A 17,540-nucleotide genomic window follows, 5' to 3' on the forward strand; every position below is an offset into this window, starting at 1 on the left:
TAAAGGATTTAATTTACACATCTAACGCCACATACTTTGTAATAAGTGCCTTCAGGTGTTGGTGTCAACAACAGTACATCAGCACCGTCCTTCACCGTCGTCTGTGTGGAAACAGAACAAGTCCTGACTATTGAAAACTCAACGTTAACAGTTATTTTAACAGATAAAACATGTGATGAACGACTTCCCTTAAATGTTATTTGATCTGCTGCTTCATTAAAATGGCTCTTGAATGTTTTTAAGTGTTAAAAAGGGTAAGAAAAAAACAAGTTGCAGTCCACTGCTTTGTGTTAAAACGTTTGTGTTGCTGCAGCATCTCTGTGTGCTCACCTTGGATCTAAGTGGTCGGAGAACCGTTAAAGCGGAGCCGAGGCTATTTTTGAGTTTGTGGTGTTCAACATCTGTACGATCAAATGCCCTCAAGTCTCTCCTCCTCTTGGCTCACACAGTTTTTTTTTTATTATTTTTAAAGACTCAACCGCTTTGCCTCACAAATCACCGTGCAGGTTTTTCAACTTGCGTCCACGCCTCTAAACTGCTGTTTGTCCTCAGCTGAACTCTGGTAGTTTCCTCATATAAAGTCTTACAGTGACACATTAAAGTGATTATTATCTGACCTCACAACACACACACTGTTATTTCACACTGTCAGGGCTCCTACTGTGCAGATGCATTTGTGTTTTTTTGTCTTCTAAATATCATTATAACCAATTTCCTAAAGGGTCCATGAGGAGTTATAACCACTACTGTATTTAGAGGATGTGGAGCATCTGATGTGTTCACATGCAACTTGGATGACACAATACACATTAAGAAAAAATATAAGCTGTGCAAATGTTTTATAAGGAACGTTTGATTGACTTCAGGGATACACACAGTGCCTTTTGTCTTTTGCCTTAAAAAAAACTCTACATGGCATCTTAAAAGGGATAGTTCAACATTTTGGCAAATTGGCCCATTGCCATAATCCCTATAGTCATAGCAGTAGGTTCGTAACCTTTAATTGTCGGTGCAAGCTATTTTTAGAACGGCGGAGCAGAGCTGTGAGCTGCTCAGAGCTACGCTATGGAGGCTAATGGGATTTCTTGGTTTCCCTCATCAAACTCATCAAATACACAATCCAACAACTCCAAAACGCTCTGGTGGACAAGTTGTGACCTGCACATTCACCACGCTATGAGATAATAACAGAACGTTACGAGACGGAGTTGTTTTCAAGGTAAATTCATGCAAAACCACTGATGTGCATTCCCATCGGGGGCAGTTTTTCAGCAAGCAGTCTCTGCATTTGCCTCAAAAACAACTCCATCTCGTAATGTTCTGTTATTATCTCATAGCGTGGTGAATGTGCAGGTCACAACTTGTTCACGAAAGCGTTTTGGAGTTGTTGGATTGTGTATTTGATGAGTTTGATGAGGGAAACCAAGAAATCCCATTAGCCTCTGTAGTGTAGCTCTGAGCAGCTCGCAGCTCTGCTCCGCTGTTCTAAAAATAGCTTACACCGACAATTAAAGGTAACGAACCTACTACTAACACTATAGGGATTATGGCAGTGGTCCAATTTGCCAAAATGTTGAGCTATCCCTTTAAATTGTGCAATATGAAGTGATGTCAACCTAGTTTCACACTGCATTTTATTTTTGGTCTGTTTATTATTGAGTTCATGCTGGAAAAACTAACAAAATTCAGTAAATGCGAAACCGTTAATGTTGGTGAGACATTTACGGAAAGTTCTTTGGATCTTTAATCTGCATTTTTAAGATGTTTTTTGATGCCATTTTCTTTCCTTATCATATTACGGTAACATACTGTATGTCCATTTCTTGGATACTAACCCCAGTTAGAGTAAAGTAAAGTTAGTCTGTTGCAATGACCTGGTCCGTGAACTCTGAAAGGCCTGAATGAACCCGGCTCTTGGTGGCTGTGGGATAAACAGCCAGTTCCTGCTTACTCAGAACCAGGAGCTACTACATGAGGCTGTCGTGGCATTGTGCCCTTCGCCAGCGCCAAAATAAGTAACTGACTGAATCCACACTCAAACTCAGGCTCCCACATATTTTGTAATTTGTTGACAGAGGGCTGGAAGAAGAAGGATATTCACATGGCACTGACCTGGTGCGCTGACCGCGGCCCATCAGCAATAAAGTCATTATATAAGAAGTCCGATCTGTGACCGATACGAGGGGTGTTTCTCCTCTTTGTGTGTGTTTCTTTCCATTCTTGTTTGTAAGTAATAAAAAAAAAGAAGGTGGAGAGTCAGGACGTTTGAATTGTGTCTCACCAATCAGTTTCAGATTGAATTCATGGCCTTAAGGTTTTAATTAAATTTCACATAAGGAACAATGTAAGTCCCACATTTACAACATTTAGAGCTGAAGCTGTTTGTCTGCTGCCTTAACACAACACACACGTTTGCTTTGTTAATCTATAGTAACTCTGAATGTCAGTTTTTTCAGCATTTTAGTGTTAAATCTAAACCCTTATTCTAAATACTCACATGCACTATCCAAAGTGTAAATCACACTCTTAGTACATTTACATTTACAAAGTACATTTACTCAAGCATTGTTCATTACTTTGGCCTAAGTGAGAATTAATCATATTCTTTTATTTTTATGCATTTTAAACATTTATCTCCACTAGAGGTAAACCTTGTACCTTTTTAATCGGCTACATTTATTTAATAACTTAAGCTAGCTACTTCTTAAATTTCGACTTTTCGCATGCAGAACACATGAAGTGAAGATGTGCTGTTGGGTTCAATTAAAGTAAATATAGCAGCTAAATTGATTTAAAAACCGTTCTGATAAATCATCAGCCAGAAGTTTTAATGTTTCCAGCTTCTCAAAAGTGTTTTAATTTCTATTTACAAAGCAGAAAGTAAAGATGCAGACCTGTGGCCTCGATGACAGCATTAGAAGATTAATATATAATGAAAACAATCATTAGTTACATTCTTGCTTCATAATATAATATAATAAAATATCAGCTCCTCTTCAACCGCCTACAACAGTAAAATGCTTCCACGCTACTGTTTGAGTTATGATAATATAACACATTTAAGTGTAACAGTTACAGGAAACATTGGTTGTACTTTTCATAGTGAAATTGTATTTATAAGCTGTTATTTAAACATACTGGGTTTTCACTTGTAAAGCAGCATTTCTACAGTTTTATTACTTCCACTCACGTCTGAATGTTTCTTTCACTACTGATGAGTTCATTTCCTCTTTTATACCAAACATGTGGCCGATCTCGCATGGGATTACAAGACACCACTGTCTATTTAACAAAGAAAATATAATAATGTGCTTGAAAAGCAAAATAAAGAAATAAAACACCACAATCCTGTCCAAGGTCTTTTCTCTTTTCTTTTTTTTTCTTTACAAGAAGCAGTAAAACATCAGATGTAACATTTGAATTTAGGACAGGATTTTAAAAACAGTACATCAAGTATTTTTGATTTAACATTTATACTTAGCTTATATGTTTGACAGTAGGTTAATAAATGTAACTAAGTTTCAGAACGTCTTATTTTCAAGGTAAAAGTCGAGACATTGCTTGTTAGCTTGAGCTACTGCACACTGTGATTACTGTTACACATTGTCATTATTGTCATACACACATTGTCATATTGAGATTTCAGTTATATTTTGATTAATAGTTTAGACCTAATTTGAACTTCACAAACTTAACAGGGTGTTTAGGAGGAAACACACTCAGTAGCCACTTTTTAGTTACACTTGTATGATATAATGCAATTCAATACATCATTCTGCTTTAAAGTTTACATTAATGCCATTGATACAGTAATTTCTCCTTTTCCAATATACACTAATAAAGAAAGAACATATAATAATAACAGTATTGTTAAAACTGTTAGAGATTTTATTCAGTTTTGACATTGAGATCATTGATGCTCCACCTATGTTGGTAAATATGAGACACAACAAAGACAGACACCAGTATAACACAGACCAGTGGAGCAATAATAAACGTATACTGGAATTTGATGTAAAAGCATGTAAAAGATTATTGTTTATTGTTTGTTGTTTATATAGATCCCTATTAGTTGATGCCTTGGGGACAATTAATCGTCCTAACATTCATTATAATGTAATAACAGCATAAACTTCAGAAAGATCAAATCTATGGCCATAGATCAACTCAGCACTTTCACTAAACAGCAATTATTATCACATTATTACACTGAGTCCAAGTGAATGAGCCTGACGTGACTTTAGGGAGTGAGATGTCAGAAATGTCGCCCTCGCCTGTTCGCTGGGAGAACGGCCAGGCCTCTGTGGGTTTGGTCTGCAGCTCCTCCGTCCCCACGGGGCCTCAACTCAGCAGCGGCTCCGCTCTCCAGCTCTGACTGCTCGAATGGCTTCAATAACGCTGAGGCCACAGATCAGTATCTTCTGTTTACTCCCTGTGTCTTGTTACCCTGCAGCTTGTATAACGTTTTATTTTGTGTTTACGGTGTCCTGTTGCCCCGACTTCAGCGTTTTAATTTAGCTGCCAGGAATAACTGGGAGCCATTTCAACATCTAGCTGAGAAGAATAAAGTTTTTTTTTTTTTAAACCTGTAATGTGAGTTATATTTGACACCGAGCATGAGGTGCATGTGTGAGGGAGAGAACTGGCTTTTTACAACCTGTATCAAAGGCTCTTACATTTACGGTCAGAGCGGGAAGTGAGGGAGGGAGTGCGTCAGGAACCAGAGCCATCAATCATGACATATTTATTCTATAAGGAGCTCATACAAGCCGGATCTATGTATGTATGTATGTATGTATGTATGTATGTGTATGGGTTTGGGCGGGTCGAGATGAGGGTCTGCAGACATTCCCTCTCAAGGTCAACGACGCAGACAGAGGGGCGTGTGTGTGTGTGTGTGTGTGTGTGTGTTAGCAGGGGTCGATACCCAGAGCAGACTCCCCTCCCAAGGACAGTGGGACCCAGTGTGAGACGGAGGAAGGCGCTCTGCCCTCCACCGTGGGATAAGTACAGGTTGGATATAGCAAGAGGTAGTTAAGTGGAAAAGACTAACAGATGCTGGGGCGAGTTTTTACTCAGGGGGGGGAGGGAGGCAGGAGCACCCCGACACACACACACACACACACACACACACACACACACACACACACACACACACACACACACACACACACACACACACACACACACACACACACACACACACACACACACAGAAAAGAATATGAATTGCAATGTTGTGGTGCATATATGTGAGTATTGTGTAAAATGCTTTGGCAAAAACAAATCTCTGTTCATGCCAATAAAGCAAATTCAATTGAATTGAATTGAAAGACAGAAAGACAGACAGACACACACAGCACGCACACACACACACATAGAGAAAGACAGACACACACTCTCTCACACACACAGAGACAGAGTGCGGCTGCATTCTCACTGTGGCTCAGAAAAAACAACTTTTACAGCGATGGCTGCAGAACAGTTTGTATCTCTTTAAGCTATTTTAACAGCAGCTCAAATAAAAATAAAAAGACTCTTCACTGGAGACGGACGCATCTTCAGCAGCAGAGTCAGGACATAAACGGAAAACCATCTTCATACAGTAAATGTACCTGTTGAAGCGTCTAATCATGTAGATAGTTTTGGTTTGATCAAAGTTTTCATTAATATCTGTGAAATAATCTCTAAGGGAATCTGCCCTGTCGCCAGTGCAACAACAGAAAGTCAAATTTATTTGTGTCTTTTTTTGTAATCAAATTCACCAACAGGGAAGAGACATTTTAATGAAATCACAACAGAGCTTTAAAATGTTTCCTGTGCTTCAGATGAAGAGAAAACAAAACCAGACATGTGCAAGTCATCATAAGTCTCTCAGGACAGGTTAGTACAGGTGCGTGTGTTATGTTACACACAGAAACACAACAATGTTAATATCAGCTTGTTGCACTAAGTGGTGGGAGGAGTATTTAAAGTATTCAGATTGTTTATAAGAGAGTGGCAGGAGAAGGCACTTACAGGAAAGTATGACTGATGTGAGTGGTTTACTCTTATTACTACTGTGTGTTTGGTCAAAGCAAGAGATAAGTTGAATTATGTTAAAAGAAAATTAAACCCTGCATGAGATGATGAGAACAAATTTGTTTAAATGGAAAATGTATGATTTTCTTTTTAATTCCTGGAAATTTTTCTTTGTCTGTTATAATAAAAATACCTAATAATGATGCATTGAAATAAACGATGAATAAAGCAATTGTTATTGCTTGATTGCAGCAAACTGCAAACTATTTGGTTGATAAGTTTGGGCATTAATTATCATCAATCATATTGTCTTTTTCCTCATGACTATTATGAGTATTTCTCGTTTCTTTTTTCTTGGTCCACTAAAGGAAAACGGTCTCCAACTTTTACTTTATTGAGCTATGATATTTTCTCAGTTATACGGACGCTATAATAAAAACATATTTGTGCAAGCTAAGTTATTATACAGATGTTAATGCAGATGTTTAGTTCTTGTGATCATTGTGTAATATTTTGTTTTTAGAGTCTTTTATTGCAGAATAACCTGTTTCCATATCTGTCATTAGACAAAGAATTGGACTGAAAATTAGTGTAAAAACTCATTCAACCTGAAAACTGTAATCAAGTAGCTAAATGACTAAGTGTCTTATTGCTTCCCGTCACTGCTTCCATGTTAAACCCGAGTGTATTATAGCGTTTAAAACCATGACTCACACCACAGGCCAAAACAGATGCTGTTTGGATCCTCATCTGCTCTTTAACGTGTGTGTGTGTGTGTGTGTGTGTGTGTGTGTGTGTGTGTGTGTGTGTGTGTGTGTGTGTGTGTGTGTGTGTGTGTGTGTGTGTGTGTGTGAGCTGGTTTCCTGCCAACTATGACTGCTGAGGCAGCGTTGTCATGGCGACTGCCAGTTTAAAGGCTGGGTTCATCGATTTTTTTTCTTTCTTTTTTCAACAACCTCCACATTGTGTCTCTTTACCCCCCCTGTGGTCAGTCTGACCAAATAGTTTTAGGTTTCTGTACGCCCAGATCTCCAGAGCCAAAACGGGTGAAAGGAATTTTGTTTGTTGTGTTTGCAGCAGTGAAAAAAAAAGTGTCTCTGCAGAAACAATGTTTATCCTTGGAAGTGTGAACACTTTTCATTGGAGCACAAAGAAAATGCCTGTTTAACAGATATAGATTTTCACAGCTGGTTCCAGATGTGTGGATCGCTGAAACAAATCTGACTTGGGAAAGATTCAAACATGACGAACAACACGATGGAAAAAAAAACCTTTATGAAGTGAGACTGTTACAGATTTAAGAAAACTTTATTTAAATTCCCTTTAGTATTTGAAACTATTAACTAAAAAAAACACTAATTATCATCCATGAAATGTTTCATCTCAAGTAACTTATTATTCAGGTGAGTTTTATAGAAACTAAGTTATAAATCCAAGTTAGATAAATAAAGATGGTAGCAGTTTTTGTTTAACTATGTTTAAATTAGAGGCTTCAAATAACGCTTTATGTATCCGATGGTGATTAGTAATGAGAGATGACATTGTCCCTGTGATGCAGAGACGAGCCTGGACCTGACGTCGAGACTTCAGCTCTCAACAGGCACAGATGAGGCCTCGAGGTAACAACTAACAATTAAACTGACTGTTTTTTGATCAACATGAATCATGAACTTCTCCGTGCAACAGCCGCCACAAACCGCGTCTCTTGACTGACGTGATGATGGGACGAAGAGACAACAGATAAAATGAGCAGACGATGAGTAATGAGCTGAAAATACATAAATACCACCTCTGTCTGACTGTCGGGCCTCCATAACTTAAATTCCATGTGAGTGGAAGAGTGGAGAGGCGTAAATGTCAAAGACAAACCAAAACTATCTGCACCGACGACGACGCAGCATTGGAGACAGAAGGAGAAAATGTGTTTTTCTGTGCGTCCTGTGTGATTTAACGCTCTACATTAAACATTTATATTTAGTTTGGTGGTAACTTAAATGTTTGCATTGTCCAGTTATATAATGTTATTTGAACCAGCATTTGTCCAATGGCCAATCAGAGCGGAGCTTTTCCTGAGGCCGTGTCATAACTTGAGTAAATGCAAGAAAACCGCTGGATGTGTTAACACATCCATGGTCGGATGTTGTCGTGACAACCATGTGGGCTGCTTCCTGTTCAGCAAACACATCACTGTCAATCAAAAAATCCTCAATATATAAAATCGCACTATCAACGTCACCACACACACAGAAAATAAAACTCACATTAAACAACAAAAAACAGATTATTTTCTGTACTATCACACATGACCTCACCAGCCACACACACATATACACAACACACCCAACTGCACACACACACACACACATATACACAACACACCCAACTGCCCTCTGTCTGTCTGTCTGTCACACACACACACACACACACACAGACACACACACACACACAGACACACACACACACACACACACACACACACACACACACACACACACACACACACACACACACACACACACACACACACACACACACACACACACACACACACACACAAACCACTGGCATACCAGAGAGCCTATATTTAAAATGAGCCCTGGGGATGTTTTTTATTTTCAGCATTTAGACGTTCTATCAAAAGTGGTCAATGTGGATACTTGGGTGTAGAGAGCGAGCATGCGTGTGTGCGTATGTGCGTGCATGTGTGCGTGCATGCGTGCGTGAATCAGTGAGACTGATGGTAAACATAGGTATGACACAATATAATCACAGCATAGAAATAGCAATGAGTCAACAGCACTTTTTACAATAAGATAATGAACACACGTCCAGAAAATGAGCACGAGAGTGTGATTACTGAATTTTTTGAGCCAGACCCAAATAGTTACAAATTTGCTAAGGCTGCAAAATACCACCTTCCGAACTTGTAACCGGTCCAAATACAGCCCTGTCATCCCACGTCTCATTTTCAAAGCCTCTCTTTTCTCCCTCTCTCCTCCCACCACAAATCCCAGAACCTCGAGCAACAGAGAGAGAGAGAGAGAGAGAAAGGGAGAGAGGGAGGGAGAGACAGAGGAGATGAGGGGAGCATTTAAATGTAGCGTTCCGTGAGTGGTCGGGTCGGTGTCTGGAAATCTTTCACATCCTGTTTACGCCGGGCAGATTTCAGCCCCGGACCGCAGAGAACTGGCAGGGCCTCCGCCTGGACACAGCTCCCCTCTCTCCCTCTCTCCCTCTCTCTCTCACTCTCTTTTCTATCTGCTCCCTGGCTCCCTCGCTCTTAAAGATCTGAGTCTGCAAAACTTTCCACGCCACCTCGGCTCCTATCAACACCTTCGGGCCTAAAGCAAACAGGCCCCGCGTCCTGCTGAGGTGGGATCAAAACCCCCTTGATAGAAAATAATCGTTTCTAAAGCAGCAGAGGCCAAATCACACGACACAAATATCCAAGTACAGGTTTAATTCAGCTATGTTGTCGTATTTACAGCGTCCTTTATCAGACGGAGAGTTCCAGAGAGTAAAGGACATGACAAGGTTTCGTGGCTGTAAGGGAACGAACGGCAGCTTGAGAAGTCTTGATATTGTTGGGTCAGGTAACGGTAAAAAAATAACATCTCAAAGGTCGGCTACAGGCGATCAAACAGGGAGGGTTAATGAACAAAGGATCCATCTGTCCTCTCGTCTTTATTTTCACCCTGAGCGAAGCAGTTTGAAGTCTCAGTCCTGTAATCCTCCTCCTCCTCCTCCTCCTCCTCCTCCTCCTCCTCACCTCGTCCTCTGAACGCGCTTCCCTCAGCGGCACTTGCAGGATTTGACGACCATGTTGGAGAGTTGCTCAACGCGCGGCGTGCGGCCGATGAAGTACATGATGGTGAGGGGCTCCAGGTCCTGAGGGACGCAGCAGGGCGAGGCCGAGGCTTCGGGGTTCAGCTTGTTGTACAGGGGCAGGATCTGAGCAGGGAGCAGAAACAAAGGGGAGTTAAATGACTCTGAAAACAGATACCCAGCGCCTTCGCTCTGAATAATGAACGCACATTTTCCAAAGTTACAGTTTTGGGTCGTTCTGGAGGCAGATTTTCCTCCTTTTGTGTTTTGTCTTTGTGCTAAACTGAGCTAACCAGCTGCGGTTCAGCTTTATTTTGACCGTACAGATGTGAGAACACAGAATAAATCTGAAAATCCTACACATCTTCAGTCAATCTATTATTTTTTTGTGACAGTGAGAAATAGACAAGAGAGTTAGGGACAGAGACGGGCCATGGGTCAAACTCAAACTCATGGCTGCTATGGTGAGGATCGTATCGTACACACTCTACCAGGTGAGTCACAGAGGTGCTCCAGCATCAGTTATTCATTTTAAAGGGATAGTTCAACATTTTTGGCAAATTAGGCCATTGCCATAATTAATAGTTTGTTACCTTTAATTGTCGCTGCAAGCTATTTTCAGAATGGCGGAGCAGAGCCGCGAGCTGTTCAGAGCTACGCTACGGAGGCTCATGGGATTTCTTGGTTTCCCTCATCAAACTCATCAAATACACAATCCAACAACTCCAAAACGCTCTGCTGGACAATTTGCGATCTGCACATTCACCACGCTATGAGATAATAACAGAACTGCAGAGACTACTTGCCGAAAAACTGCTCCTGACGGGAACGTGCATCAGCAGTTTTGCATGAATTTACCTCTAAAACAACTCCGTCTCGTAACGTTCCGTTATTATCTCATAGCGTGGTGAATGTGCAGGTCACAACTTGTCCACGAGAGCATTTTGGAGTTGTTGGACTGTGTATTTGATGAGTTTGATGAGGGAAACCAAGAAATCCCATTAGCCTAGGTACGTCATGCAACAAACCTTCTCCTAAAATCGGGCCAATTTGTCAAAATGTTGAACTATCCCTTTAATGCTCTGACAGACTAAAAATATGGATATATATAGTCGTGTGTACATACTGTATATAAGAGGAAAAATGGCTGAAATGACAGAAATGACTGAATTATTGTTTGTTGTTGTGAGTTAATGTGAATATCTCTCCAGATTAATAGGAACATAGAAAATGTAATAGTTGATGTAAAACCGTGACATGTGAGACTCACTCTCTATAAAAAGAAACTGAAAAAAAAATGATGCATATCGATCGATATTACAAGGAAAGATATAAAGGATGAGAAAGTAAAACCAGATGGATAGCCTACGTAAGATCCTGTGTGACATATGAGAGCACCTTCATAACACTGGGATCGACCTTATCAGCCGCGGTCCATTAAGAGCGAACATCATCCATAATTATGAGATTTTGTACAATGAAGTATTAAAGTTGACAGGAGTTTGGTTTGGTTTTCACTACAGAGACTGCAGTTGTTTTTGTTTGGAGCTGAGCAGCTGTTTGTAGCTGATCAGACACAGATGATTTCTGGTTATGTAATTGGCTGCTGGTGTCTCATGGTGAGAAGTCTGTCACTGTTTCCATTCAAACTACTGGGACAAAAAAAAAAAAAGGTCATGAATCTCAAGGTTGGAGCAAAAATACAACTTGAGGAAAAACAGAGCACATTTGTTTTTGTTTGACCGTATTAGAAAAGGGTAATCTGATTTATCTGTCTGAGCGGTTAAAACAAATATTTTTGTGGTGGCGTGTGCAGTAGCAGTGGCCAGACAGACACAAAATCAAATGCTGCTGGCAAGAAACCAAAGTGCCTTTCCAAAATGTCAAACCTTTTTTTTTTTTTTTTAAATCTTTTGTACAAACCCATTTTTCCAAAACAAAAGAAGACAAAAATGTTAAGAGATGTCTAGACAATCAGCCATATGGAGACTTAATAAAATGATAATAAAAAAGGACTTACATCAGAAAATAAACAAACCATTAACATGTTGCTACCGATAAAACGTTCAGGTGTAATTTCCATCCCTATAATCTTCTATAATAAAAAACACCCACTCACCATGTTGTAGTGGTTGTTGGCGCTCCAGATGTACGGACAGTTGCCGGCGCAGAAGTTCGCCTTGTAGCCTTTGGGCTCATGGATCCACTTCCAGTTGAGGTCACGCCTGAAGTCGATGTAGAGCGAGCGCAGGCAGCAGCCCTGGTCCGAGCCGCTGAGACACACACACACACACACACACACACACACACACACACACACACACACACACACACACACACACACACACACACACACACACACACACACACACACACACACACATTTCAGCTCCCCATCCTGAACCAGAGTTGGGTCATGGGAAAATGGCCGTGGATCACCGTTGAAGAACCAGCCATCAAAAAGGTAATGACCATGCGCGGCTGCCAGCGTTTTCCCCTGCAGCGTGAGGTAGTCTAAATAAAACACTGCATGCCTAGTTGGCCTGCAGTCTAAACACAGACTCAGTGTTGTTTGTTTTGCCACACAATAGTCTGCAAAGTGAGTTTTTGGGGTCAAAAAAATAAAAAAAGGTACTGAAATCCAACGCCCACCACAACTACATTTCAGGGTTATATAACTACAAATCCTGGAACAGTGTGAGTTCTGTCACTCAGTCGCACATAACTACACACATGTGGCTGGTTCGCGGCCTACCGGGAGCAGGTTGTGGCGTCTGTGGCGGCCGCCCTCTTCTTGCGGTTCTTCTTGGCCGGGTTGTCGACTCTGTCGCTGGGCAGCAGGGTGAGGATGAGGTGTGGCGTCTTGGTGCTGAAGTCCGCCTGGCCCTTGACCTGACCAGGTTTTCTCATGCGACGAAGCTGCTCGTCGTCCAGGCCTGCGGAGAGAGCAGAGGTGGAAAGTTACGACAGGACAGTAAGTGTTTGTGTTCAAGTAGCGGCAAAGAAGAAACTCATTAATATTAACTCCAACTTCACCAGCTGCAACATTTTCAAGTTCATAAGTTCATATGGTCAATATTCGTTACCAGTGATATGAAATGTGGTGTTTCATTCTGAATTCGGCCTCTCTGCATAATGACTATTATCAAATTACTATCATATTACTAATTTACTATCATAGTACTGGCATATTTTGTATATTTATTCTTTTATTTAGTTAAGTATCATTTATAGTATTTCTACTATAAATAATACGATATTGTTACTTTTACTAAAAAGCAAAGATTGGAGAACTTTTTTCACCACTAATAATACAATACAATTAATACAGTAGCTCTCAATGTGAAGTTCGTGACCCCCAACTGAGAGTTCACACAATGATTAACAAAAACAATTGAAACACTGATCGTTGTCCTACCTCAGGATTGTAAAGATCATTTTGAAACCATGTCAGTAGAGGCAACAAAATTGTTGGTAACCACTGATTTAATAACTGAGTGTCAGAAAAATTTGGTGGTCCATGTCAATAAAAACCACAAACCCACAAATTCTGTTCTTTTATTTCTTGTATCCATGGTTTTTACACTTCAGATGAGGTTTTCTGGCTTCATCTATGAACTTTAGATGTGATACAGTTGTTTCCAAAGCTACGAATGATGTTATTGTGTTTGATTTCTGAGCTACAGGAGCACCAGTGTTCACAACAAGCCCCTGCTTGTCTCCCAGCAGTATCAGAAAAGTTGATTTTTTTTCCAGGTCTGGAAAAAAAAACTCTGCCTTGGCTCAGCTGAGTGTAAATCCTAAGGAAGGTGCCATAATTTAGGGCCTAAATGAAGCAACACAGACTGTCTGGTATTCAGCAGTATCGCAGTGTGTGTGGAGGAACAGTTTCTCCATTGTTTCTGTATCATAGTCTGTGAGGGATTCATGAATCATTTCAGAGGCGCCTTACAGAAGAGGCTCCACTTCAGCTTCACACTTAGTGACCCGCAGGATTACTGCTGTGCCGATAAATCTCCAACAAGTGCTTTTAATGCCATTACATAGGAGTTTACAACCAGACTAATGAAGATAGATTTTTCATCTGTACGGCTACTGGATGAAACCGTTCGACTCCACTTCACTCTGAGGTGTATGAAAAGCTGCTCTAATCACCCAACACACACACAGAGATACTGTGTGAGTGCTATATGAGCACATGATATGTGATGGACGTGAAGGAAACTGTGAAAAAACAAAAACAAACCTGCAAACAGTGCCTCCAGTTCTTCACTCTTGTTGGGAACGATGTTGTTGGTGGACGGGACGAAGGTGCAGCAGGGACAGTGGACGCCCAGCTTCAGGCCCAGGTTATTCTCTGAAGTCGGAAAAAGAAAGCAGACACATGTGAGGAGGAACTATATATTCATATACATAAAATGTTTATCCTAATGGGAGATGTCTGTGTGGTGCTGCTGCTGCTGGAGCCAACCTGGGTCTGACACCCAGTCCTTCACGGTCTCTGTGACGTCCACGGAGATCCAGGATCCCTTCGCCCTCGGCTGAACGGTGCGGGAGTCGATGTACCGCTGAGTGGAGGTGCTCTCTTCATCCTGCTTCAGCAGCTGACACAGAACAAAACACAGAAAAGCAGTGATGGAACAACGTAAACAACATATTGTCCCCACCATTATAACTTCAGTTATAGTGTTATGATTTCTACCGTGGAGGCAGGGGCTGAGCATGTCACTGTAAAAACCAATAATTACTTTAATCAGCCGTGTAAATTACGTTAGCTCACTTTCCTGGGGCTCACATTTTTATGTAGGCAATATAAAGTGTCTCCCTCCAACCGAACTATAATATATATGTATATATATATAACTATATAAATCCAATTTGAAACTGGTGAAGATTTAGTGTCGTAATAGTCTCAGTGGCCTGATGCCTAAAACCCTGAATGGAGAAATCTAGAAAAGACTTTAAGTTTAAAAGATGTTCCTGATGATCACGCCCTGAACATAATATTTACCTGTGGTTTTGACAAGACAGGACACAACCTCTGGGTCTTTGTTGTTGTAATAAAACAGTACAAATGGAGCTGTGACTTTGAAGAAGCATGGATTTACTGTCTGCTTCATAATTGCAAGTTTTATTCTGACGTTAAAGCTTAAAAGGGACAAAGTAAAGCAGCATCTCACTGATGTTGCTGATTACATAGTTACTACTCTGGTGCTTTCAGGGCTCAAACACTGTGTGTTTTCTACCTGGTAGATCTCCACTCTCTGCTCCGAGGCCCGGGCCTGCGGGTTGGGAGCTCTGAAGATCCTGAACTCGGCCTTGACCAGGGTGCTGTTGGTCAGGTCGACTCCACTGACGTCAAAGTGGACCACTCTGTAATGGGGGTTGGGAGCGACCGGCTGCACTGCGTCTGGTTGGATGGAAAGAAAAAAAACAAAACACAGGGTGACTAATCCAGCAACATCGTCGCTCTTTTGGACAGCGCTGTATTTATACTGTTGGCTAAAACATTGACACATGATGCATTGTCTCGGACGTAATTACTGCTGATGACTGTCTGAATGATAGGTTTGGGTACGTCTTGTTGCATTAATGTGTTTGTACTGTATGAAACATCGCCTGCCTCTGACGGGCCTCACTCAGACTGTGAACCTACAGCGGCTGTCGGAGGAAGGGGGCAGCAGGATAACTTCATTTCTCCACCCCCCTCCCTCATTTTCCCCCCAAACAGCGCTGCTTCTGTTTTCATGGCCAGTAGCTGCTGCAGCTCCCGGCAGCACTCACCCAATGACAGGCAGTGTTTCTGTTGATGTACAGTCTGTGTGCAAATATTGTAATTAAGTTAAATTCTAAAGTACCGGTTCGTTATTTAAGAGTTTCCACTTTGTGAGGCTGTTCTCCACGATACTGTGCTTTTTACTCCATATTCTGGCTCTGAGAGCTTCAGATGAGTTCACTTACTGATAAAGTATTTTATCAAATGTACAGTAAAACTTTATTTTAAGTTCTACTATTTAGTATCCAAAATCAGTGCATAAAGATTCAATAAAATCAATCAATCATGTATTCATCAACTACTTAATCTCCTCTTGTGGACACTGAAGGCTACTCAACAAACATAACAATGTCTATTTAGAGAGTGTAATTGTTGCCATAAGTTGATATAAACACAAACAATCTCTATATAGCTGCATAGCCTGTATTATAATGTTATAAACCACTGCTGACAGGGAGCAACAGGTTCAGTGTGACCCAAATGCAATGACCACCATAACCTCATAAAATGTGTTAGATTGTGACTGAATGACGCAACATTTATAACTGAACAACCTGCACCAGATACATTAAATTCAAAATCAGTGTTTAACCTGCAGAAATAAGACAAGTTTGTTTTTTCAACAGAGCAGTTTTGCTACTATAGAGTTTTTAAATTTGTGTGTGTGTTTAATAAATTGCTACTTCAGTTTGATCTGGGCACTTGAACGCACCATGAGAGGTCCTACCAGTGTTAGTGAAGTCTGTGACTAACTCAGCTCATTTATCACCTGAGGTAAGAAGATACCAGTGTTTAAACAGCCTGTGTCTGTATAAATAGATCACTGCTACATGTCAGCGGTTCCCAACCTGAGCTCAACAGCGGGTCCTCAAGATTTTATCTGAGGGGCCACAAGATGATTAAAGGGACAAGAAGGAAAAAATATAGTTTTGAGTCTTTCCAAGTCTTTCCAACCTTCCCCCCAGTGTTTGCGTCTAAGAAGAGAAACCTGTGTTTAATTTTAAGGGACCAGAAGCTGCGAGGTTGGGGGCCAATTATGCACTTTGAGTAAGTAGCAGGTTGGTGGCCCCTCAGACCCTCCGCCTCATCCCACACACGGACTCACTTGTATCGGTGCGCGGCGGCATCATGTCGATCCTCTGCACCTCTTTGGCGTAATAGTCCTCCTCGCTGCTCTCGCGCTCGCACGCGGACTCGGCCAGACGCGCGCGCTCCTTGAGCAGCTCCCGCGTGCTGTTGTAGAGCAGCATGACCTCCGGCGGCACCGGGGCGGGGGTCGGCGCCACGGCCTCCTCGGGCGGGCTGCGGATGCGCAGCTTGCTGAGGATCTGGCCGCGCACCGCCTCGATGCGCCGCGACTTCTGCGCGTCCAGGTTGATGGACTGGCACGTGTTGAGCGCGTCCGCGTGCAGCACACCGGAGAACCGGAGCAGCAGCAGCAGCGCGAGGCGGGGGAGCCACATGGTCCGGTGAGGAGACGAAGAGGCAACTCCAGCTGAAACAGTGCACTGTAACTACAGCTGCAGCTGAGTCCCACAGCCGAAATATATAGTGAAGAGATTTAAACTTTAACCTGAGGGTTGAACCTTTCCCCCGAAACCAAGAAAACACAAAAAAAACAAATCCAATATCCACTTCAAACAGGGTATTTTAGTCAAAACCGCCTAATGTGTGAGAGGAAACCCACATCTGCTGACTTCACATTTATTCTGCTAAGGTAATTTTATAACATACACGCGCCTGCTTATTCCCACACCGGACAAATAAAGACGCATCGTCATCTGTTCGTTACAGTCAACACTGAAGTTAATAAATCTAACATGGGCTGCTGCGGTGAGATCAGGACTCTGTAAATGGTATCACTCAACGACCAGACTCCTCTGGGAAAAACCTCAAATTTAGTGACTGGAAATTTGGC

The 17,540-nt window shown here is 41.6% G+C and overlaps 1 protein-coding gene across 1 annotated transcript; it reads right to left on the bottom strand.

Annotated features, from left to right (window-relative positions):
• Window positions 1-9,779: 9,779 nt before the first annotated feature.
• tgfb5 (transforming growth factor, beta 5) lies at window positions 9,780-17,085 on the bottom strand (the record flags this gene model as incomplete). The annotated part of the gene is made up of 7 exons (XM_083980387.1): window positions 9,780-9,972; window positions 11,966-12,119; window positions 12,602-12,782; window positions 14,093-14,203; window positions 14,318-14,450; window positions 15,093-15,256; window positions 16,728-17,085. 7 exons carry the CDS (start codon window positions 17,083-17,085, stop codon window positions 9,814-9,816), a joined length of 1,260 nt encoding a protein of 419 aa, XP_083836513.1. The 3' UTR covers window positions 9,780-9,813.
• Window positions 17,086-17,540: the final 455 nt, after the last annotated feature.

This window comes from Trachurus trachurus (genome assembly GCF_905171665.1).
Source record: "Trachurus trachurus genome assembly, chromosome: 10".
Lineage (NCBI taxonomy): Eukaryota > Metazoa > Chordata > Actinopteri > Carangiformes > Carangidae > Trachurus > Trachurus trachurus.